The sequence below is a fragment of the Anas platyrhynchos genome, chromosome 3 (assembly GCF_047663525.1).
Source record: "Anas platyrhynchos isolate ZD024472 breed Pekin duck chromosome 3, IASCAAS_PekinDuck_T2T, whole genome shotgun sequence".
Lineage (NCBI taxonomy): Eukaryota > Metazoa > Chordata > Aves > Anseriformes > Anatidae > Anas > Anas platyrhynchos.
In genome coordinates, this window is record NC_092589.1 from 87742734 (window position 1) to 87768124 (window position 25391).

At 39.7% G+C, this 25391-nt stretch overlaps 1 protein-coding gene across 6 annotated transcripts in view; it reads right to left on the reverse strand.

Moving 5' to 3' along the window:
* The window catches only part of SENP6 (SUMO specific peptidase 6), a 92466-nt gene extending 69737 nt beyond the window's left edge, over nucleotides 1–22729 (reverse strand). For 3 of the 6 annotated variants that reach the window (XM_072036263.1, XM_072036262.1, XM_027454983.3), the window contains exon 1: nucleotides 11002–11196. In XM_072036263.1, the coding sequence (XP_071892364.1) occupies nucleotides 11002–11053 (52 nt within the window). In that variant the 5' untranslated portion in view covers nucleotides 11054–11196. Of the gene's footprint in view, nucleotides 1–11001; nucleotides 11197–22574 lie in introns of those variants that run through there. The other 3 variants (XM_038176186.2, XM_038176187.2, XM_038176188.2) reach the window with 3 other exon arrangements.
* Between the last annotated feature and the right edge of the window lie 2662 nt (nucleotides 22730–25391).

Consider the following 25391-nt stretch of genomic DNA (forward strand, 5'->3'; position numbering starts at 1 on the left):
TCGTTATGCACTGTGGGATCTATCTTCATAAAAAAGCTAAGCTTGTGCAATAGAGTATGTAGTAGCACTAAACAAACAGCCATCTATTTTTAGAAAGTGCTGAGAGGCAGTTACAGATACAGTAAGATTAACCATCTAGCCTAACTACCTGGAAATAAGGCAACCAACACTTTAAGAAGGTTTCCTGGTTTGATGCAGTAATTGGAACTTCGGCTTGAAATTAAGCGCTTTATCAATATAACTAAAAAGAAAGGGAAAAAAAATCAAGAATTTCTATTATTTACATTTCTAGAATTATCCTGAAAACCGCAAGAGTATTTTGGGCAGACGTTGTCCCCCCTGTAAAACTATAGTCCAGAAAGGTTCCATGACAAGAAAATAACTTGCAAAGATATGACAGAAGAAGAAACCCTAAAATGTAATTTAAGGAGAAAAAAGCCAGACACTTCTTTGATGCTGTCAATTGTTCAAAATCCTCCTGAAATTGACAGCAAAAAAAAAGCACACAGAAAAGAAAACAACAAAGAACCTCAATAACTTGGTCAAATGAAAAGGGCACATCTCAGAAAAATCTGAGTAAGGAAAGGATGAAAGGAGGATGAAAGAGTTATTTAAACTCTAGGCTATGAGAACAGTTTGCATTTACCTTTCTGTAGAGGCCAGAGACCTGTTGTTTTTTTTTTCCCCCCTATTCCCTGTAACACTGGCAAGCCTTCACACCCATACGAGAGAGTGGTCAGCTGGACTAGATTGCTAATATGGCTGAAAATGAGTGCAGGCTAGCTCCACCAACACATTTTCTTCCTCTAAGATGAGTTTTCTGCCAATTTAGCTCCTCCAGCCAACTTGCTGCAAAGCCAGAGAACTGTCAGTGTTGACACAAGCAAAGCTGCACCAGCCCTGGCCCTGGGAGGGGCAGCAGGACAAGCTGACAGCAGCATGGAGCTGGCAGGCCTGGCCCGGCTGCAAATCGCTGCTGCGGTGACTTGTAGGGTCACAAAGTACGGCCCAACACCTGGGGGCTTCTACTGGTTACAAAATGACCCTGCACACATACACACAGCTAAAAATCCAGTAGAGTATCTTTTTAAAAAGAAATCTGAAAACATAATCAGAGAAGTGCAACACAAGAATGGACAACAACCTCCTGCACGCACTAGATCCACTCTATGGACTTCAAGAGGACTTCAAGTCCATTTGCAGTCAGATGTTGTTAGGTCAATGGATGGAGTCAATGATCTTAAGGGTCTTTTCCAACCCATTTTACCATTCCATGGTTGAAGCTATAAGGCAAGCGAACCAGAGACCAGTTCAGCAGACATCGAGCAGCTGGTCACCCAGCAGCTCTGCGGGCTCCACTGGCTGTGTAATATAAGCTTAGATATTACATTTAAGTATCTTTATTGAATCCCATTACACAAAGTTCAAGTAAATTTGAAGAAAATATTGTAGCCTAAGTGCGCATACACACAAAGGCAACATGAACACAGTAACATGTTTGCGAATTTCTCTACTGCGTCACCACGGAAAGGCTATCTTCACACTATTTCTTTCCTTTGAGACAATATAGATTAGCAGCTGAAAGGGGGTGGTTTAAAATGGCAGAGCACTGCAACTAAAATATTACATTTACAACACAAATTTCTGTAATGGAAGTATTAAAGTTAACCAGACCTCACAACGAGTTTCAGGAACAGGGACAACTGTTAACTAAATCACAGTATGCTAAAACTCTCTTTAAAAAGGAAGAAATAAAATAATAAAAACCAAACAAAAACTACACAACTTTAACATCCCTGAAAAACTGAGTATTTTCTCAATCATTACTTTTAATGGCAGTGAAAACAAGGAAGTACTACCGATCAAGTAATTTTTAATATAACAGAATAACACACGTCAGCTTGCTAACTGCACCCAATTCTGAACTTGTTTTAAGAGCTATCACTCAAAAGACAACTGAAGCAAAACACTGGGCTTTTAAGAGACTATCCTGCAGCTGGAGATGGGCTTCTGCCATCTTCATCCGAACATGCAACCCACATTTATCTTCATCAAAAAACTATCAAGATCTAAGGAAGTGTATTCTGGGTTTCTATCAGTCCTTTCTATTCCAAGTCACTCTTCCAAAGAAGTGCAGCGCCTTCTCCATCTAGCAAGCACTGCACTAGATGACAAACAGCTTTTTGACTACATGCATGATGGAGATTTTTTTTTTTTCCTGGTATCCATCAGGTAAAGATTCAGTTACTACCAACTTGCCTTATGGCAGCATCTAGTAATCTCACCTAAAGGTTTACCATCTGACTGTGCTAAGCAAATGCAGTCATAATAATGTGGACCAGAGCAGTCCAGAAGTCCACTTTTTGAAAATTTATTCTTAATTTTAAAGGACCCTTAGGGTGCCTCTTGAGCAGTAAGCCTTGGCAGAAATGAAATTACAATGGACTGCAGTGTTTCCAAAAGAAGTGAGCCTCAGAAATTACAAAGGCAATTGCAAATATGAAACCTACCATCCACTGCATAGTTCAAATTCTCATCTAATGGGCTCTTGAATAATCTTTCTGTTAGACTACCGTATTAAATTCTGTCATCAGCAGGATATTCATATTTTGTTAAATGAGCCATAAAAATCGGACATGCCAAACAAACACAACATTATATCCTACAACTTTAATAAAAATACATCAACAGAATGAATTTTAGTACAAGAGAAAACAACTTTACTGCAGCAGACAAAAACATTCTCATGAAAATAACAAATATTTTCACAGCTGTTTCTTAGAAACATAAATTTCTAAGATTAAATAATATTAATCATGTCACACAGCACAGTGTTTTACCAGGCCAGCCAAATGTTATCCTTATTTATCATTCCCCAAAATCTCTGTGGCAAGTTTTATTTAAAAAAATAAATAAAAAATAACAATACCGGGGAGACTTTGCTTCAGCTCCAGCTTACGCGGTCTGAAAACAAAAATGGGAAAGCTTTGCACAGGGCTTCTGAATCATCACTTCAAGATTCGATCAGAGGGAGATATCCTGAATTCGACTCCTTTCACCCCGAATTATTCTTTCACAGGAGTCACTGGGACAAGCACTGAGAACTGTTTTGTTGCCTCCCGCAGCGCTTGCCCATTACCAAAACCTGCTGAAAGGCCTGCTGACCAACCTGGGAAAGAATAACCACAGCCTGCTAATTTATTTCCTCCAGTCTCCAGCCTCCACAATCAGCGAGTTCCATGCGGATCTCAACCTGTTATTTAAAATAACTGAACTTCCCTGGGCAGAGTAAAGCTGATGTTGCACAAGAGGATTTATTCTTAAGTTTAAGTTCCAGACTGCACCTTAAGCTGACTTTACAGCTCGCCAGAGACTGAAGGGGGAACGTCCTACTCCTGACACGCAGAGGCCGGCCGCCCTCCCCAAAGCAATCCATTGTCCTGCCTCTCAGGCTTACCCTTCAGCGAGCAAATTCAACAGAGGTTTGGCAGAGCGCTGATCCGGCAGGACAGTACACAGCAAATTCAACCTCTCTGGCAATAAACCGCTCCATCCCTGGGGTGATGGGCAGCGTGAGACACACCGCCAGGCTGGATGCTGGGGGAGGCCGGAGGGGACAGAGCAGCAGACCTCCCCCACCTGCGGCAGGGGGCCCTCAGAGCAGCACAGCTGCACCACGTAATGCTTTAATCAGTTTAAAACGTTCTGTTAGTCCCTATGCCTAAACCAGTTAATAATTTTAAGCCTTGCAAAGAGAACCAATAAATAGTTGGCATGCAGCTTTACATTCAAAATGGAGCTGCAGCATGATAAGATAAAAGCAGCAACGTCACAGTTCGCTGCGTTAGGAAATCCACGCACACGATTTATCGTTACCTTATTCCAGACAACGGCATCACACCACAATCATTTTACTGTTCTTTGGACAGTTTATTTTGAAGGAATTCTTTTCACATTCGGTATCTGCGAGCTGCAGACTGCTCGTGTGCATTAGCTACGAGACGCCGGCATTCTTGCTTTCACTACAATCATTTTAATAAGCAACTATCCCCATACATTATTAGAACATAATTCTTTCCATGGATTACTTAGAAAAAGTTATTCAAACAAGAGCATTGCCAAAATGTTATTTCTTTAACTCGTAGCAGACATTACACCATAAACAAAACCAAAAAGACTTCTCAAGTTATTTGCTCTTAATTATTCCTGTTAGTTACAGTACCCAAATAACCATTAGCCATTCCGGATTCTGATTTATACTACGCTGTAATTCAGAGACTGAATCCCATTTGGCACAATCCCCAGTTCTGTGCAGGGAGACACCACCATACAAGAAAATTAAGTAAGTTTGCAACACTTTTGCTACATTCTATTTAAAGTACTCAAAGACATCTCACAGCTATGTGTATGTACTAAGGAACTAAGCTCTAGTTATAGTGTTAGTAGTTTTCCAAAAAAAAGCTTCCATCCTAAATATTTGTATCACTGAATTAGGCAATGATATAATGAATAAAACCACACCATTTGATTTTAACTCACTATGTAACACCTGATTATCTTTGCCACTTTTCCTGAGGGCCAAGAAACTTCTTGGCATCAGCAGCAGAATCAAAAACATCTTTTATTTTGGATTTGTGAAGGGACAGGGCAATAGGGATTACCAGGTAATTCTTTTTGGACCATGACATCCACCAACACAGGCTGCAGAGCACCCACCCATTCAGAAAAGCACTATTTACTCCTGAGAATGTGACATTAACAAGCAACTGACTTGGCCAATCCAATGACTCCACCACAGCTTAGGATCAGCTTCACCTGAAAATATTACACATTCACTGCTGTTGAATACTGTAAGAGAAAGCTTAAGACATGCGTTTAAAAATTAAGGAAGATAAAATTACCACTGTGTTTATTTCTATGTAATGAATAAGAACATATATATATATATATATTTAACTTTAAGCAAGAACTAATAGAGAGCATCAGACAAATTTCAACCTACAAAAAGTAACTCTGCCCTACAAAAACTCCAACTTTAAACTAAACAGGCACTAACCGTGGGGCCCAGAGAAAGAAGCATTCCAACTCTGTTTTTTCCTCCAATGGAAGCGTCTTCCAGAACAACTAAGTTAGGAGTTACATTTCTGCTTCTTCCCCCAGAAGAATTTGTCCCCTCTATTTCTACAGCCTCCCCAGCTGCAGGAGCTCCATTTTTATCTTGTTTTCTCAGCTTCCTATCTTCAGCTATCCTGCACTCTTCCACTCCTCTCTGCAACACATACACACCCATGCAAGGCATACACTGACCTGTGCACGGAGTCCCCCAGCTCCTCCGGCCCCTGACTTCTCAGCCTGTGTGGGTACAAACATCACTTCACAGCAAGCTGAGCCATGCTGAGGAAACACTGAAGCCTTTGCTCGAGGGACTCTAATTATTGATTCTTCTGAATTAGTAAAGCGGGCAAATTTCACAAAGTCCCTATCTATTTACTTGTGAGGTATCTATTCATCAAACAAAAGGGTTCAAAAGTGTTAGTAGGAACAGAAGAAACAAATTGATGATGGCTAAAAAAACCACCCAAGCACCACACATTCTTATAAAGCATTCCTTAAAAGTGACAAGTTGAGTTTGGCTATTAGTCTCACTTTACAGGACCTGCTACAACACAAAGCACCTTGACATCCCTCAGTTATCTCAATTATAGACACAGTTAAAACTCTACAGAAGAGGTGAAGGCTGATACTGCGCTGAAATGTATGCACAGTCTTTCAGAAACAATAGCAATAAAAGCCAAAGGAGTTGTTTAGATCATTTCAGTAAATAATCCATTATGTGTTTTTATCTCTGTACATAAAACAAGCAGCAAAATACTAAAATATCCAAATAGGCTCATTATAGAAGTATTTGTGCAAGCAAGACATTTGCAAAATGCTGACTTATCTTTGCTAGCAAGCCATATATTGATGCTATTATTTATGTTATTACTATTATTTTTATCCTTACACTTACATCAAGAAGAGTGTAAGGATCTATTTTAGGAAGATTGCCAAGTTCCTGATTTGGGTTTGGTGTTTTTTTGCCACTAAAAGACAGCAGAATTTCCTTCCAAATCCAAGTGCCATAAAGTAACAGATGAGGCCTGCTGTACAACACAATTACTTACACCCAAAACTTCTATGTCCCACTTAGTGCAAAACTATTATAGCAGCAGCTACCAAATGATAGATGTGCTTTTAACTAAAACCCAGAAAATTGCACACAGATGCCTTCCAATTTAGAAAGCCAAGGACAAGCCTGGGCTCCTAAAATCCCATCTCATAATTAAACAGGAGATGATGTGGAAGCGGACTTGGGCACAGGCTATGTGCCACCGAATATATTACAACGTGTTTACAGAGCATTCAAAAACTAAGGTTTTTACTATCTTTCCACATGCTTTAAGAAACAGTTTCTCTTTTTATTAACATTTCATGCCATTTATTGCTTATGTTAGATTGACAAAAAACAGGGTAATATGAAGATAATTTCAATTCAATTTTTCTGAGAAACAGTTCTCAACAAGTGGGTTTAAGATCTCCCCACTCAATACCAGAAGTTAATGCCACTGTAGTGAATGAGGTGTCCTGTTCTTAAAAACGTTGGAAAGGACACTGAAACAATGGGCTGAGAAGAAAGAGACACAATGCTGTAAAAAAAATTTCAAATGGGGCTTAAGACAGGGAGACATGAGAGAGCCATTAGTCACAAATTTCTCACTTTCAGGTAGAAAACTACTCTGAAGAAAAACAGAAGAAAGGAACAGGACATATCTGGATACTGATGGGGCTGAGGGAGACCAGGGGAGTCTGGTCAACAGCATAAAGAAGTTTAGCTTCTGCTAAAGACACAGAAGAAGGTGAATGATGTTCCTTCAGTTCCAAGCAAATACTTATCTCCTCTAGGTCATCAATAAACGTGTCAGAAACAGCTTCAGAGACCATTAATACAATTAATAATTTCACTGTTAAGAGTAAAATAAATAGAAGAGGGATAGCAGGTGGAAAATTTTCAAGTATTCTATCTAAATATATACTCCACTCTGCCCTCCTAATTTGTGTTCTTCTCATCAGATTTCACAGCAAGATAAAAGCAATGAAAAAGCAGGAAAGGCTGACCACCACTTCAAATAGCAACTCTGCATCTACACAGGATCACACACAGGGCCTGTGTTTCTGTGCTGCTCCAGAATCTCTGCCTCCTTTAAGACGATACAAAAGTCCACAGCTCTTCATTTTGTGAAGACAATCCTTTATATGTGAGCTGAATGAAAAACTATACAGTCTTCTAGAGTCCTCAGACAATTGCGAAGTTTCTTCTGCTGCTGCTAATGGGTAATCCAAATAGCTTTCTCATTTGTTATTAGGAAACCTGTAGCCAAGAAAATGGAATGAAAATTGAGCAAATTCCTGTCATGACTGCACTCAAATCTCTCAGCAGCTCTGAAGGTAGGGACTGGCAACATTCCTTAGAGAGGAGGTCCTCAAACAGAAACTTCAAAATTAGTTCCCAGTATCACTACTGTAACCACCAGATTTTTTAAAGGGGAAAAAAAAAATGAAGAAAACATGAAGGAATAAAAGGTTTCTCCTTTCTTCTGGAAAATACGGGATTTGGAATACTTTATACAGTTCATCATTTCTCTTCTCCAGTCCTAAATTAAAAGCCTCTCTATATCCGTGCAATAGATAATAGGCAATATCTCCTTGCAGCTCAATAACATCTAAAGGGGCAGAATATAACAAGAGTTCCCACAATTTTTCCACGGGAGTAACAATCAATAGCATTCTCCATTCCTACAGTAAGCATTGAACATCCCCTCGTCCTAAATCTAAATGGAATTATCTGCTTTACATTTTACGGCTGACTATCAAGTAAAAAATACAAGAATTCATGCAGACAAATCTCTGTTCGCTAAATTTCTCGTCCTCCAAATCAGGAAAAAAAAATCCCATGCAACAGGGCTACTCTATTCACACAAATTTCTGCACATTCTTCCTATGGCTTTGAAACTTTACTGAGGAGGAAAGTAAATTCAGAAAACAAGGAAAAGGTTTTATGAATTCCACTTGCAAACTAGCTAAAATAACAAAAATGCAGTACTTTCCATTCTTCCAATGTTAACAGTCCCCACATCTCAAGGGAATTAAACGTGCAAGTCATGTATATTAATAGATATGATGTCTATTAACATACTAAAAACTATTACCACCCCTCCAGAAGGATAATGAATGCAGCTTTAAAGTGTCAAATATCATAGTTCTAGGAATCTTTTCCACATTTTCCATAAGACTATCTATACAACACAGCATAAAAAATGATGACACATTAGATATGTAAAACTGGCCAAAAATCTGAATGCTAGTATGAATCACACTACTGAAGAACAACATTAGCAGAAAGGCAACAGATAAATCACTCAAGGAACACCCTTCCAGAAAGACCCCTTTGTTTTTATTGGAGAATAATGAAAATATTAGAAGAAAACACTTGAACAATAGAATAATAGCCTATTTCTTTATGTTAATGTTTAATGCACTGAACGAGAAAAAAACAGCACCTTAGTGGACATTTGTAATCAAAACCAAAATTGCTATCTTATTTTGCAAGCAATTAATTTCATTCAAGTGCATTGTTTATCTCAAGTCTGACTGATAGTCAATGTAAGCGTGAAGCACCAGAATTTTCCATGCGCATATATACACACAGAGGTACATATTTAAACAGAGCAGTTTCTGTTAGATTGAGCTCAATTACAGTGACAGACATAACACGCATTTGGTACCAATTCATTTGTTTTGAGCATTAATGGCAGGGATGAACAGAAGAATTCTCAGTTCTCCCTCTTCACTCTATCAACCTTTACTCTAACACTTCTGAAAACGCCAAGCAAACAACTGTTAGTTGCTGCTTACATAGACTCCAATTGAGTCTGTGAAATATATAGACTCAGATTAGGCAGAGATTTAATTCTAGGCTCAAATTCTAATCATCACCTTGCAGTTGAGTTGCTAAATTCCCTACGCCATGCCCATTTTTTTCTGGTTTTGTCCACGTTGTACTTGTTTCACAAAACCTCGAACTCTTATGCTTGTCTGAAGTCCAACCTTTGAATGAATAATGTTTGTTCAAACATACTGTCATACATTTCCAGATTTAAAACTGCTAGATAATCCACACAGATGCCTTGTATGCCTTTTTCCTATGAAGTCAACACACCCTAATAAGAGGAAACCTCTCAGGTAACATTTGAAGCACTTCTTTTTCCTTTGCTTCAAGTCAGTACAAAGTTTACCTGTTCTTACTAGACCTGTTACAGTATCATCATCCCATTTGGACTTGGTCCACCCTTGTAAATTTTCATCACCACTGTCCATGTTAGGTTTTCGTCACAGAAGATTCCTAACACATACATGCGAGCATGCTTGCACACTCTTAGGGTTTGCATCCCATCTCATCATTAGTCCTAAAATTAACATGTCCCCGAATAAAGAGGAAACACAAACCCGACTGATTACTCTGCCCATCAGCCATGGAATACTGAAACTTCCAAGGGGGATGCTATCCAGTGTCATGTTGATACTGCTGTTGAAACGGGATCTCAAAAATAAAAAATGGGGGTGCTGCACATGAAACTTATCTATTGTTAGCCACCTGTCTAACCAGCATGCAGACAAGGTGCACAGAGAAGACAGTGACTAAACACCATCCTGGCACTCCAAGCAGTACAAGCAAACCTCACTGTATTCTGTAGAGAAAGTTCAGGAAAAAAAATGGGTGTCCACAATGGAGAGTCCTCCTTTCACCACCAAACACCTTAAAGGTAGAAGGAAGGTAACGTGACAGCAATTATTAACCAGAAGGCATTTCTGAACATCAGTACTTCAGATTAGTTATTCAAAGCAGCAAATAGTATTTTGTTCACTATTATGCACTATTTCTGCTCCAGAACATCTAGTAACAAGAAACAAAACTCAACATCCCGCAGGAAGATCTGCAAGAGGTAGTACCTATAGTATACAGATCATACAAAATCACCATTGCTAAGCTTACACCTGACTTGAAAAACTCCACTCACGAAGAACAAATTAATGTATTTTTTTCCTATCATTGTGATAAGAATTTAGCACCTATGGGCCCATGTTAACACGGTATGTGGTTATAGCAATTTTGCAAGACTACAATAGATGATTTTTTCACGGGTTAAACTGCAAAGAATCAACAGTTAAATACATTCGAAATTCAGTGTACTTTCTGTATTATAATTAAGAGGTTTACAGAGAAAAAAAATACACTGCAAGAAAAATACTCAAGGCTTTATAAATGCTAAAGGTTCCTTTTAGTTACAGCTGATAGATTCATCATCTAATTCTACAAATTACAGCCAAATGTAAGCACCAAACGCCCCCCCCCTCCCCAAATGAACCTCAGTGCCAAGCCTTCAAAGTAGCATTTTAGAAGCAGCCCGGCCTCATTTCACGGTGAGGGGTGAAAGGTAGGGCCTAGGCCGGGGCCTGGGCGCCGAGCAAGGGCAGGACGAGCCCCGCTTCCCCCTCGCCCTGCGGCTGCCAGCCCAGCGCCCCTGGGCGCGGAGCCCCCCCCCGCGCTGCGCCAAGCCCCGGCTGCTCTGGGCGCTCTGCCCCTGCGAACAAAACACGGCGCTGCCCCGGCCTCGGGAAATGAAAGAAAAGGAGAAAAAGCACAAGGGATCGGCTCGCCCTCGCTAAGCCCTCCCTCCGAAGCAGGTCTCTTTTCACCAAATGGAGCCAGCCCTGGCGGCACCCTCCCTTCCCCCACGCCACCGGGGCACCTCTCATTGTCGTCGGCCCCCAACGGGGACCCGATGCACGCACAGCCACACACGCACCCGCCTGCCCCCGGCCCCCAGCCCGCTCCGCGCCCCTCGCCGCTCGCCAGAAGCGCAACGCGGGCCGCGTTTCCCCCCGGGGGAGCCGTGCACGCACCTTCCAGAAACAAGCTGTCTCTGCAGCCGCCGCCGCCGCCGCCACCGGCCATCTTCCCGCTGCCGAGCCTCGCTGCCTCACTCCATCGCCCAGCGAGGCGGCGGGGCCTGGCCCTTCCCCCGGCCTGCGCGCTCCGCCGCCCACCCCCACTGCGGAAGGCTGCCCGACCCGCAGCGCCGGCAGCGGCAGCAGCAGCAGCGCCGAGGCCCGGCCCTCTCCGCTCCCTCTCCCGCTCCCCGTCGGCCCGGGCCCCGCTGCCTTCCGGCCCCCGCGCAGCGGCAGCAGCGGCAGCAGCCGGCGGCGGCAGCGCGCCCGCCCCGCTCCGCCCGCCCCCTGGCCGCCCGCCGCAGCCCCCCGCGCGGTCGCCGGCCGGGCCTGGCCCTGCGGCCGCCGCCGGAGCCCGCTGGGGGAGACGGGCCCGGCCGGGGCTCCGCCGGAGCCGCCTCCGAGCCGAGGGGGAGGCAGAGGGAAGGCTGCGCTCGCTGCCGCCCCTCTCTCTCCCCCATGAACGGGGCCTCGGCGGCGCTGCCCTGCCGGGCGCCCCCCCGGCTCCCCCGGGCCGGGCTCGGGCCCCCAGACGCTAAAATGGCCGCAGCGGCGCTGCGCCCTGCACGGCCGGGGCTCGGCCGCTCCCCCCTCGCTCGGGGCTGGAGGTGAGGAGGCGGCCGGGGCCGCGCACAATGAATGAACTCGGCGGCGGGGCCGGACGGGGCCCGCGGCTCTGCCCCTCGCGGGAGGCCGCCGAGGGCCGAGCAAGGCTGGCGAGTCCTCGCCTTACGTGCGGCCCGAGAGGGGTGTCTGCAAGCGCACGACGCGGATCCCGCAAACAAAACACGGCGCTGCCAAGGCGACTGCACAGAAACTGCAAGTCATGGCCTCCACTGTGTGTCATTTTTAAAAGAAAAAAAAAAAATAAAAGAAACAACTCCTTCGTCTAGCAAGCAGGGTTTTGTATTTTAAATGGCCTGCCCGTGAAGCCAAAGCACCAAAACATCTTTTAAAAACCGGAGGGTAAATTCTGACAGTCAGGAATTGGCAAAGCTAGAGATGGCTTTCTTGGACAGATGCCTTCATCTGACACTAGTAATGCTACTTTAATCGTAGAAATGAAGAATTCATGTCTGATTTAAAGTACCTAGTTTTAAAATGACTTCTCTCTGAAAAGCAAGCTCCCAAAACTAAGAAAACTCAAGACTTCACACACTTAAGTCCTAAAATAGGTTAATTTCAAGTATATGATGCGTATGAAGACTAAAAGCTAGATACAGGAAAACTCTGCAAGTTTCCTAAATTCATTAATTTAATTCCCAGATTTACTGACACCAACCACATTCAAAAGCCAGTATGTTTACAAACACTTAAGAGAGAGAGTGCTTAGTTTGCACACCAGCAAGAGGTGCAGAAAAGGAAGACACAAAAGATGTCAGTGCTCCCCCAGCGCTATATAGCATCACCAGAGCTAATGAGCAATTAGAAAAAAGCTCCAAAAGCTGGATCAGTGCTGCCTAACTTACACTTCTCTGTAGAAAAAGAAAGACTTTTTCTGAAGGAGGAATCACAAAATATTCTCCTTTCATTAGTAATAAAATTAAACAGGAATCAATTAGGAAAATTCAGTGCAAGCTAATTATGCAGAAACCAGAAGACCATATGTGCTTAATAGAAACCTAACATTAAAAGACCAAAAAGAAAAAAAGAGAGAAACAACAGAAGAAAGGAAATTTAGAATCTAATTTTATAAAAATACCCTATCATGTCTCAAAAGGGTATCGTCTGGACAGAGGGTTGGTTTATGGTGGAGTCACAACATTAAGTCTGCAAAAACAATTCCTATTTTCAGCTGAGACAGAAAGGTTCAGGTCTACCTAATTCTTCACAGATTTTTAAAAGCTAGGGATTCTGATTTATTGGAATAAATGTATAATGAAGTTTTGTGCTTTTGTTGGTCAAGTTATGGTACCAAATGCAGCTTCATAGTTTTGTATTTAGTGAGCTCAAGCACAGTATAGATAAAACACCTTAAAAAGTATAAATAGCAACGGAAGAAGTTACAAATACTCATCTGTGTGCAGCCTTCATTTTAGACTTTTTTGATTGATAACATCTACTTAATTATTATTTTTTTTAATGGAGAAGAGCTGCCCCCAAATTATATCTCACCACTATGTTTTTGTTTTTTTTCCCATTATTTTAAAACTGTTGAAGGATGCAAATGGCTAGTATGTAGTGAAATCTTTTTTCATAAAGCTTTTATTCATAGTCCACTCTCAGCCTTATAAGTTTGTTTTTGTTTGTTTGTTTGTTTGCTAAGTATTTGTGAAGGAGTCCAATACTGCTGAGTCAAGTCTCTTCAGCATCCTCCTAGCTTTGCTTAAAACCAGAGGATTTTGTCCACGTATAAGACATAAATTTATCATTATTGATAAAATTAGCATTCCTATCCCTGCTGGACAAAATCATATAGAATTTACTGCATTTTCTTTCTCTTCTAAGTCCAAATGCTAATTGTCTTCACTCAGGAAGAACCCAGGAATAAAATACAGCAGTTTGTTACTTCCTGGCCTTTAGCAGCCACTAGAAGTTGACCACTTCCATTACGGGTAGGTGTGGTTTGATGACAATCCCAGGACCCAATCAAGATCCTAAATTTACAAACATATATTGCTCTATTGTCACAGCACTGTATAGAGTGAAAAGCTTACTTACTTAATTAGGTGATTATCAGTTTTTACTTCACCTTAACAAATTCCACTTTTCCTTCTCTTCCCACAAAGAAAAGCCTGTTGTTAATAAATATTTAGATTATTTAGATGAATTAGATGATTTAGTACTGAAGTGACAAATATGTCTTTTTTCTTTGTATTTCTGATGCCTTCCAATTATTTCTTTTCTTTCTGTGTTTTTCAGGTTAGCCAACAAAATGGGTGACTACTGCATAGAAACTGTTTCCTTACTTAAGGAATAAAATAGAATTGGGATTACAATTTCACACCTTCTGTAGTTGTGGCATTATACATTACTATTTTTTTTTTTTTACTGCTACATGAATCACAGGGAATTTATTGGTACCTTGAATCAAACCTTTTGTAATTTACAACCCATGAACCCGTTCTACAGACTACAATCTGACTTAACAGTAACATCTTTTAGAAAATAATTATTATGGACTGAATTATTTGTCATTGTTTTCCACTGCTGTTCTTAGAACTATTCCTTGAATGTATTACAAATGCACAATCTATGCTATTTTAAAAATAAAAGCTTTTCTTTTGTCCTTTTAACCTGATGCCTGTTTCTCCTCTGCATTTTTAAAGCAAAATCAAATATATTTTTTGTGCTTACTTTGTCTTGTTCTTGCTGTTAAATTTACTGTTTCACGTTTAGTTTTTGTTGTTGGATTTTTTTGGTCTTGCCTTTTTTTTTTTTTTAAACCAGGTATTATTTCAGGACAGCTTGCATACCATAGTAAACTCTTCCAGAATATTCCCAAATGGAATAATACCACTTGTCTATATGCTAGGATTTACAACAATGCATCCATATTTGAAATATTTTTGTTAAATTTTTGTGTCCAAAGATAGTTTGCTGAGTAAATAGTAAACAAGTATAGACTGCTAAACATCATCAGGACTTAGACTAAAACATTCTTTTAATTCTTTCCTTGAAGGAGCCAAAGGAAAGTTTTTAAATCTGACTTGCCTACCTCAAAACACGACATCGTGTTGTTGAATAACCATAACGAACAAGAATCTATTAAACTTTCTGTTACTGTCATAAACATTTTGAAAATAAAAATCCTGTTATTCATTGCTGTGGTTGCTGCTTAAATGTCTGCTGCACTGTTTTAGTCATTACTACATTACCAAAGAGAAACAGTTTTGCCTTAAATCTGTAAGTTCTCTTGTTGGACAACGAGATCAAGCGACTGTATTGGACTAAAAAGCCATGACTCATTAAGCATCAAAGTGAGAGCTGTAGACCTGAAAGACTGATGGAGAGAAATGTACAACATCATTAGCCACAACACAGCATCAGAGAGTACTTTAGGAAGTAGTATTTCTTTCTGTAGGGTCTGGGCTCTGAAAGGCCCTTTTTTCTGGAAAAAAAGAAGAAAATAGAACTTGGTGCACAGCCCAGAACCACTGGAACAGAGACCAGGAAACAGTACCTCTCCTAAGTATAAGAATTATAATAGTAATCATGAAAAGAAATTTATAAAAGAGAATGATGTAAAACTCATACGTGGAGTCATACAAAAGAAGAAATGATCATTTATAACTCAAATGTAAAACATCCTATCTGAAAATGTGGAATAATTTTCTATATTCTAATTTATTCCTTAGTAATTACATAGTGTAATTATTTTATTGCACATTTTCAGGCAAGGATTGATCGTTGACCAAGCAAAAGAAGCTTTAGAAGATCGTTAAGAAACAAGACTGTTGGTAATAGTTTTGTAAATGTTAAAAAAGGAACACATAAAAGGCTGAACAAAATTTAACAGTTCTGAGACATTTAGAATATGTTTTCTTATATATTCAAAATGTTCAAAAATAAAAGATACCTCAGTATATTTTGACTCACTTTATCATATTTGCTAAGTTTCCTTAAGTAACTCCACTGTTAACCTGAAATAATATTTCCCCCTTCTCCGGCATTTTTATTGTGATATTCTAATGGCAATGTTTTTGCATACAAACTGATCAAATATATTTATTGGTTACAACCCAAACTTTATCAGTAGGCAACATTATAAGTCTGTTCTTGTCTGTCTTTGAGCAGAACTCTTTCATGATTTTACTACAAGAACAGAAGTTCTAACTGATTTAAAGGAAGCAAAATATAAAACATTGCATTTGTCAACATAAGTAGTATGGCATAACCACAATAGCCTTTCATCTGAGAACAAAAAGAAGATAATGAATGCATCCACAGCATGAAATATTAAAATCAAAGACTATGTAATCAGGGAAACAAAATTATAGAAAAATTTACCATAATAAAAATAAAAGCTCAGACTCAAACTGTTACTGAAGACACTTCAGGCATGCAAAAATATCCCACATACAAAACATATTATGCATATATGCACAGTGTCAGATCCTGTCTCCTGCTTTTCAAATCAATGCATAATATGCCTATGTCAACTTGGAATGTCTTTTTAAACATATTTAATAAATATTTAAACTCGGTTCATATTAAGTTACACAGAAGTCACTCTCACAATCACACATGGAAAGAAGAGTTCTTAATTGCCAGATAGAAAACAGAGCTTGTAGATGCTCTATTTTCGTAATGGTCTCACACCCATCAGGAAAGGAAACTGATTTGTAGCTGAAATCCTTGGAGATGCTTTGTAAATAATCATTAGCCTCCAAATCTTCATGCCAGTAGAACTATCCAATTTAAACCAATGTGTATAATAAACAGAAAACATCTAATCAAAATTGTTTGAGCAAGGTCACGCATTTTGGAGTAGGATCACCTTTCCTCTGCCTATCTGTTTCATAAGATACCTACTTGTATAAAGCTTAAAGGAAAATTACTTTTCAGAGCAATTAAGGCAATCTTTCAGTACAGGTTTTATGTAGGTAATTTCTGTATGTATCTGAATTACATTTCTAAAAATAAACTACATCCAGGACACATAGACCATCAAATATTAGCCTGTATACATACAAGCAGAAATACATACTGAAGTATGTGTTTGAGCGTGTAGGTATGAGTTTGTTTCTTACAGATTTCCCTCTAATCAGAAGAACCTCTAAAATCTGCTTCTCAGGTAAAAAAGGGAGAAGAGACTGGACTATGATGATGAATGTGCTTTTGTCTGCCTACTTCACTGGTTAAGTATAGTAGTGAGCTCATTCTCATCGCTGAAGTAGAACCAGTAAAAGCACATGTAAGAATAACCATACTGCAAAGAATAGAATCCACACAATAAGGATTTGAAAGATGTAAAGGGATCATTTAGTTTGTCCTCCTACATAGAGTCAAGTTGTAAAGACTTACAATGTCACCAGTATGTGCCCTTACAAATCAGTTTAAAATGGATCTTCAGTCTCCACAGATGGCATATCAGAACATTTTTCCTAGTATTAACCTAAATTATCTTTTCTACAGATAAGTTTCTTCTTCTACCTCAATTAGAGGTCACTGTGCTCTTCTGAACAACTTTTATATACTGAGAGACTGCTGTTATGTTTTTCAGTCTTTTCTACAATTCCTTCAGCCTTCCTTCACTTATTATTTTAATCTTCTCCCTGGAGTCCCTTTAACTTGCCTGCATTTTAAAGTGGGGCATTCAAAACAGGATGCAGCACTAATGTAGGTCTCTCTAAAGTCAAGTAAAGCAGAATGATTGTCTTCTGCTTCTGACATACAACAATTCCTTTTAATACATCCTAAAATACTTTGCAACAAAATTACAGTTAAATCGTGGTCAATTTGTAATCCAATATAACTCCCCAGCCCTTTTCTGTACTGTTGTTCCCTGGCTAGTTTGGATTAGTTCGTCTGCTTTCTCCTTCTGAAATCTATGATTTTGTACTTGCCACCACTACGTATTATCTTGCTGGTTTTAGATAATTTTCTTCATCTATCCATATCACCTTAAACTCAATCCTGTTATGGCAGGGGCTTGCAATACCTGCAGTCTGGCAGTGAAAATACGAGCAGAATTATGACTAGGACAAGCCTGCTTAGAATCAAATGCCACTCTCAGACCCACTGAAACACTAACAATGCCTTTTTTCAACCTGTTTCTTGTCAATTTTAAGACGTCACACAGGACAATGACTGAAGTCTTACTACAATCAGTATCACCTGCATTCTCTCCCTAATAAACCCATATGCCAACTACCCCACTGAAGATGGATAGAACTGTAGTTTGACATCAGAGCTTTCCAGTTATTCCTAGGAACAGGAGATTGGAATATGCAGAGATATGTAAGAAGACCTTGGTATCAGTGTACTTGAAACTCTTGCACTTCTTAGTGTTTTTCATCTTAGCCACACAAGGAGGGATGTCATTCTGGGACATTGTTTCCTCTGACAGAAGGTTGTGGATGTCCATTGCTTGAAGATGTTGCGTACATTCTTTATTGTAAGTACATCCTAGTAACATAGGCTCCCACAGCTCAATCTGTTACACATACAGTAGTTGTCAAATGATAGGATGTGCGTTTGGAAGGCTCAGGGCAAGATGAAATTTTCTCCAGAGTTGTGTGGAACTAGGCCCTGTATAATCACCGTGAAATCAGAGGTAAGACATCACCATGGAGTAGAGTCTCCGCTCTGGTGAAAAGTGTAGACAACTTTAATTGCAGTAAGCAACATGGGCCCTGAGACAGGGGAGCTTAAACAAACTGCAGTTGTCTCATGTGCTCACAGTTGTATTATACAAAGACATCTCAGTGAGATGGGATGTGCTAACTCAGTGAGTTTTGCAGTGTTTGTTAGCAAGCAGTCAGTTTATTAAGTAGCACATCACATGCTTTTTTTTTTTTTTTTTTTTAAAGTCTTTGAAGAGTCTCCCAGTCTTTACGCTCTTTGATAAGTGACAGTGTCTGTCATTACGTATCCATCCTTGATTGATTCATTCCAGGCACCTGTCATCCTTATTGCATTAGCTGCATGTATAAAGATGAATGAATCCAGTTGTCACTCGTGTATTGTTCATAATGGGCACCAACAGGTTACATTATTCAAGCAGTTACAAGAGGCTGCTAAAAGCAGGAGGCTAAGAGGTTGGGACACACTGGGGGCATGGAATGGCTGCTTCCATTCTGAATCCATCAATGGAGCCCCCTTGATATGACACACCCACATGACATAAACATGTCACTAGTATTGCTGTTGGTTTTTGTCAAAAGCTACGGAAATGTTAACTGTGATGGGCATAAGTGGTGTGTGATTTGCCTCTTTTGATTGGGGAAGGAGGGAAATTAGACTGGTTTTAGTGTCCCACTAATTTTTCCTGTTAAAACTTCATGAAAATTACTCTGGTAGTTACTCATCTTCTCTGGGAGCATGAGGTCCACAGAAGTAGATAAGTAGACTGTGAACATGTAAGCATATTACTCAGTCAATTTAGCATTCAGAATGTTCATGGAATATTGTGAAGATATTTCTTTTTTGAGAGAACTCTACCATGTGTTATTAAGATTACTTAATATATGGAATTGTGTAAGATTCTGTAAAAGGCACCAAGATCACCAGCACTGTTCTCTTTATTTTTAAAGAAAATACAGATGCAGACTACAGTTTTTCAGCAGTTTGAAGATGTATGTACTTTGACTGAGGATTTACGGTTGCTAAAACAACGTGAAATTTTAGCCAACTGTTTAAATTACAGTTACCATATGAGGCCATTTAAAGTGGAGCATACCTACTATTAACATCTGTCCTATTTGCTGCCTTGTAGTATAGATGCCGAATGTATTGTTTTTCAGCACTGAAAAGTTTTAAAGTGCTGTATCAGTTTTCATCATAAAAATTCCATTCTCTGCACCACCCATAAGGATGAATGAAGACTGAAATCATTCTGTGGAAAATTCAGCAAATGAAACATAAGCTTCTTAAGAATAACTAATATAATTTAAAGAAAATTAAATCATATTCATTACCCCTAAGTAGCTTTCCAAGGGGAAAATCATCAAATGACACTTAGAAAAGTATTGGGAAGAAATTCAATGCTATAGAATGTTTCCTTTCTTACTGTGTGAAACTTCATTGGTCTCATACAGTTGAGGATTTGAAGAGGTCTTAGGAGAATATATATGCTATATATATATATATTAACAGATATTAAGATGACTTTATGGTTAATAACTTGTGCGATCTGATTAATATATTTATAATTTGGGGATATATGTTTTGAATTCTATTAGCGTCCTCACCATGTAATTGCAACCCACCTGCTTCAACCCACCCCAAATGGACTCACCTTGTTTTCAGACTCTCTTTATCCATTCCTGTCTCAGTTCTCCCGGTGGTTCCTGCACTAAAAGCAATCCTTCAACTTCTGTCATTGCTCAAGTTCTTCTCTTCCCTCAGTCTTCCCTAATGTCTTTTTATTCAGTTTCTGTTTTCAGCTTCTTTCCTCCTACCAAAATCAGTACCGAAATCCCTCCCATGCTTCCAACAGAGAATTCTCCAACCCTTTCCCTCCACAATTGCTACCCCATTCCTGCCTTTTGTTATGACTCCCTCCCACTGCTGGTTCCTCTATATTAGCTTTTATTGAATAAGGCTCATGGATACTAACTGAGGATAGCAATAGCTGAATTTTAGCTAGATGAATAAAAAGAAAATCTAGTTGCTATTTGTTGAGCATATTTTCTTCAGTACTGTAATTCAGTTTGGTAATGAAACAATCTCCCCTTTTTCTATTAGCTAACACAAGTAATTTTGTTTTTAAACGTGTTGCACGCAGACATGTAAGACTGGAACAGGAATCCAACAAATTTCATATTCAGTGCAAAGAACCTCAACAAAAACATAATTAATGCAACACAATGTTTGAGATTTTAAGCCAACAAAAGCCAGACCATTTAGAGCTAAGGTTCCCATAGCAACCTTACTCTATCTCCTCCTGTGTCTGTGTGATAGGGTCTTTTTTTACATGACCACATATTGCTAGAGAATGTGCTGTATTATGCCATAAATAGAACATCAGTTTAATAGGTAAGTGAACTACACAAGGACTTAGAAAATTGTCTACATATCTTCAAAGGAAATTAAATCAGTGTGGCTTGCAGAGGTACTGTACGTATATAAACACTAGCAGAAATTTTCATGTAAGCTTCGACACAATGTTTCAACATCATTAATATAAATGATGCCTGCAAATGGCATAACTATAAACATGCCAAAAATTCAATTATCTATTTCCCTGTATATAGATAAAATAAAGTCAAAGAATTTTTTGGTATTCCTTAAAAAAATGCCTTTCTATACATGGAGACCCTTCAATTTTAAGGGATTATATTTTAGAGTAGGCAACTACCTAAAAGCATATAGGAACTCAAACGAAGCAGTCAAACTTCAGGGCCACGTTAACATCGAATCTGCACTTCACATTCTCCAGCTGTGACATTTTGAGGCAAAGTTGTCTGAGAGAACCTAAGAATATCTTGTTACAGGCAAAGTATAAGGCACCCAAATAAGTTTTGATCTACATGTATACCTCTGGATGCTGTTTTAGGCACTGCAGGTCAAAACAAATGGAACTCCAAGTTTCTACCAGATCCAGAGCAAGGCAGGGAAGTTGAGATCCCTTGTAAATTACCTGTAATCTTGAAGTATGTTTTTGGAATTGGAAATGTTTTGTATGACACAGATACAAAACTCTGCAAAACAGACAGCAATCCCTTAGTTTGGAAAGGATTTCAAAACAATAATAACGCAATGAAGATAACCAAGAAATATAATTGAAATACTCCTGACACAAATGAAAGAAGCATCATCTATTTCCTCAGCTGGGCTCTAACACAGATTTTCCGTATTCAGTTTCTTTGTAAACAAGCTTAAAGACCTGGTCAACGCTCTGACTGTTGTTAGCATCCAGGCAGGTGGATACTCTCAGCATTCAACCACCATTAGCTCTGAAGAAATCTGACACTCAGCAATGAGATGACCGGCAAATCCCTGAAGTATCTCCTTTCTCATAATAATATATGAACAATAACGGACAATGTGTCCAAATAGAAGTGGGTAGCAGCCTGAAATATTGAATAGTTCCCCAGAGAAATAATAACGAGGAACTATTCAACTAATATCCTTTTTCTGGCTCAAAAGGACATTACAAAGCAGTAATCATATTGTGCTAGGCTGGATTTAACTTTGTTGGAACTAGAACATTTAATTGTAAGCCTCCACTTTAGATAGTAAAAGGTCGTTTTCACCCAAATGAAAAAGCAAATGCCTGGGATCTTAAAGGTCTTCACAAAGACCTTTCATTTAGATAGATATTTCAGTAGGCACAACAGTGAAGTAGCTCTGTCCGAACACACAGAAACAACAAATTAAAAAAAAAAAGAAAAACATAATGAAGGAAAAAAATAAAAGCTTTAAAGTTTAAAGAATATAAGTGTGTGACCCCTGAAGTCAAGAGTACAAGGCAAAGTGCAGGCTGAAGTGGTTTTTCATACTATGAACAGGGGAACTAAGTTATCTAAATCTTCTTGTACCCAAGTAAGTAGAGCCTTGCAAATTCTTTTAACAGAGCAACAATAAGGATATTTGACCTCCTTACCCATTTGTCCTCTTGGCTGAAAAAGTCCACAACATTCCCTATAACAGGTCAATACACCTTTAACCTGTACACTACAAAGTTCACAGCTAACAGCACATAATTTTGGCACCTGAGACAGGAGTAACTGCAGCTCCTCGCTCCCAGGAGGGCACAGCCTGGGTGTGGGGCACACCACATGCTCCAGCTCACGACAGCCTCAGACAGACCCTCAACAGCTCTCTGGTGAGGGCTAATTTCACCTACAGGTAACAGTGTTATTCCTTTGCTGTTTTTTAGCCTGTGAGTGTTTAAATTTTCTTCACACACAACTACTTACGGGCTAGCAGCAGCTGCCTGGAGAAAGCAGGATCCGAAAGGGGCCAGGAGAACATCTTCCCTGCATTCCTGAGAGGAAGGAAAAGCCTCGACGTATGCGAAGAGATGAAAGCAATACCTCTGGTCCAGAAACTGCTACAGCTCTCGCTCAGCAGAGGAACCTTCTAGCAGCTTTCGGGCCTCGGCAACAGCACGGACAGAGCAGGGCACCGCAGGGATTCGGCCGTTGCCCCGGACCCGCCCAACGGCCGCCAACGGTCAGCAGCGGCGGCCGTTGGGCGGGACCGGGACCGGGCCCCGGCCACCTGCGCGCCTCAGCGCTCCCCGCGCCGCCCGCCCCGTCACGGGGCCACCTCGCTTCGTGTGGCGAGCAGAGGGGGCTTTTGTACCGCCCCCGAGACGGCTGCCTGCTGCCATGTGCCAGCCACCCCTTCCCTACCCTCACAACCCCCCCCAAAAAAAAGTGTGCGTGTGAGAAAACCCGGGGTTACAGCTAGAGTTAAACCCAGCTGTGTGCTCCTCTAAGAAAGCCATTTGCAAATCGTGTGCACACAACCATTATTTTCAGCTAGAAAGCTCACAAACATTATATATATATATATATATAATTTTTTTTTTCCCCTAGGGAATGGGTCAAGGCATTGTTACTTTACTTGAGCTGCTTGGTATGGGCTTCATAAATACCTACATTTCCACTGTTACTCATCACATAAGATATTTGAAAGTATGATGGTCATCATATATATATATATATATATATGGTACTAGTTTTGAAACACTTAGGCTAATATATAAAAGTATATTAGGATTGCAAACAACAAATTAAGTATTTCAATTTATATAAAACAGTAATAAACAAAAACTGCACCAAAGGATATCTCCACTTGCCTATAATGTGTGTTAACACGTAATAATAACTTACCACCATGGTAAGTGCAAGGGGATAACGTTACCGTTATCATCAACATTTGCCTTTCTTGGTTCACAAAGATTTTCTTGATGCTTTTATGCTTCACGTGTACTGTTTGCAGGATATGTGCAAGCCATAATGCCTTGGGAAGTGTGAGGGTACAAGATACCACAGAAACATTTTGGAACACTGCAAAGGCATTCCAATACAGAACTCTCCATTTTAAGAACTAACCACAATTTCTGACTATGATAAATGAACTTGGAAATTTGCAGTATACATTTTAGACATAAAATAGTGTGGATGCTAGAGATCCTAAACCTAGAGAAGGCTGCAGGGACACCTTGTAGTGGCCTTCCAGTATCTAAAGGGGGCCTACAGGAAAGCTGGGGAGGGACTTTACCAGGGAATGTAGGGATAGGACAAGAAGTAATGGCTTTCAACTAAAATTGGGTGTTTAGATTAGATATAGGAAGATTAGATTAGATATAAGGAAGAAATTCTTCACTCAGTAGTGAAGGTAATGAGGCATTGGAACCCGATGCTGAGAGAAGCAGTGGATGTCCCATCCCTGAAGGTGTTGAAGGCTAAGTTGGATGGGTCTTTGAGCAACCTGGTCTAGTGGGAGATCTCCCTGCCCCTGGCAGGGGGTTGGAATAAGATGATCTTTAAGGTTCCTTCCATCCCAAACCATTCTGTGATTCTATGGTCTAGCATCTGTGATTGCCTGAAGCATGGCTACTGGGAAAAGATATATTTAAATCTTTATTGGAGCTTCTGGTGCAATAATTACTGTTTACAATAATACAACTTTTAAATCTTTTTTTTTTTTTTTAATCATATGACCAAAAAAGTAATAAGCAATTACTTGTATTATTAATGACCTATCCGTGCTGCAGGATACAATTACCTGGCATCACGTGATAAATTAACACTTAGGTTACTATTTTTTGCTTTAATGAACCACCAAGAAATTTAAGAACCAGCAGTCACATGTAAGAGAGAAAAAACATTTTAGTCTTTTGCTCAATTTCAAATCAAACATTAATACAAGATGTTGAAAGTTGATAAAGGTAATTTAGGCAGGTCTCAGACAGGAGTTGTCAAATACAGAATCTCTTTCAGTTATGAAAGCAAGGAACCTAAAGTGCTGGAAAGAGTAGATAGAGCTCAAGCTGAGAAGAGAAAAATACTCTGGATGAGAATATGTAAGAGAAGTGAAGATCCAAATCAAGCTTCTAAATCCATCAGCAGGACCAGTTGGTGAATTATTTGGAAGATTGGTCAATTTACTTGGTCAATTTAACGTGAAACTAGAAAATCAGCACTTGGCCTTACTTTGTATTTTAGACAATAATACTGATAATACAGACTAACGTTTGTACAACACGTGAAGTGAGGTGCTATTAATAACAAAGTGTCCTATATACATATTATCTCAAATTACCTATCCTGAGAGATAAGAATTATTTAAATAAATGATATTATAAACATAAAATGCTGTTATAGCCACCTGGCTCATGAGAATTCAGTCTTTGAGGTATTCACATCCTCTAGTGCCTTAAAGTTCTTCTAACAAAGTCAGAAATATGATTATCCTCACTTAAAGGAACATAGGCACAAACAGTGGTATTCATCATTCTTGTCTTTAGATGACTACAGAACTAGTGTACATGTGAGCTAGGCGTCTGCCTTTCTTTTGTGTTTAATGGAGAGAAATAGGTACTTTGAAAGTGTGATTTATTTCTGATATTTTTGGATGTCTACTTGGGATGAATTGTTTCATCAAATCTGTTTCTTTCCATTCACTGTAAAGGGAATCTAGATGCCTTGCTCAGATGTAGATTTCTACAGCATAGGAGTCTCTGATTAGGTGAATCATATAAGCTGGCTATCTGAGTTCCAGAG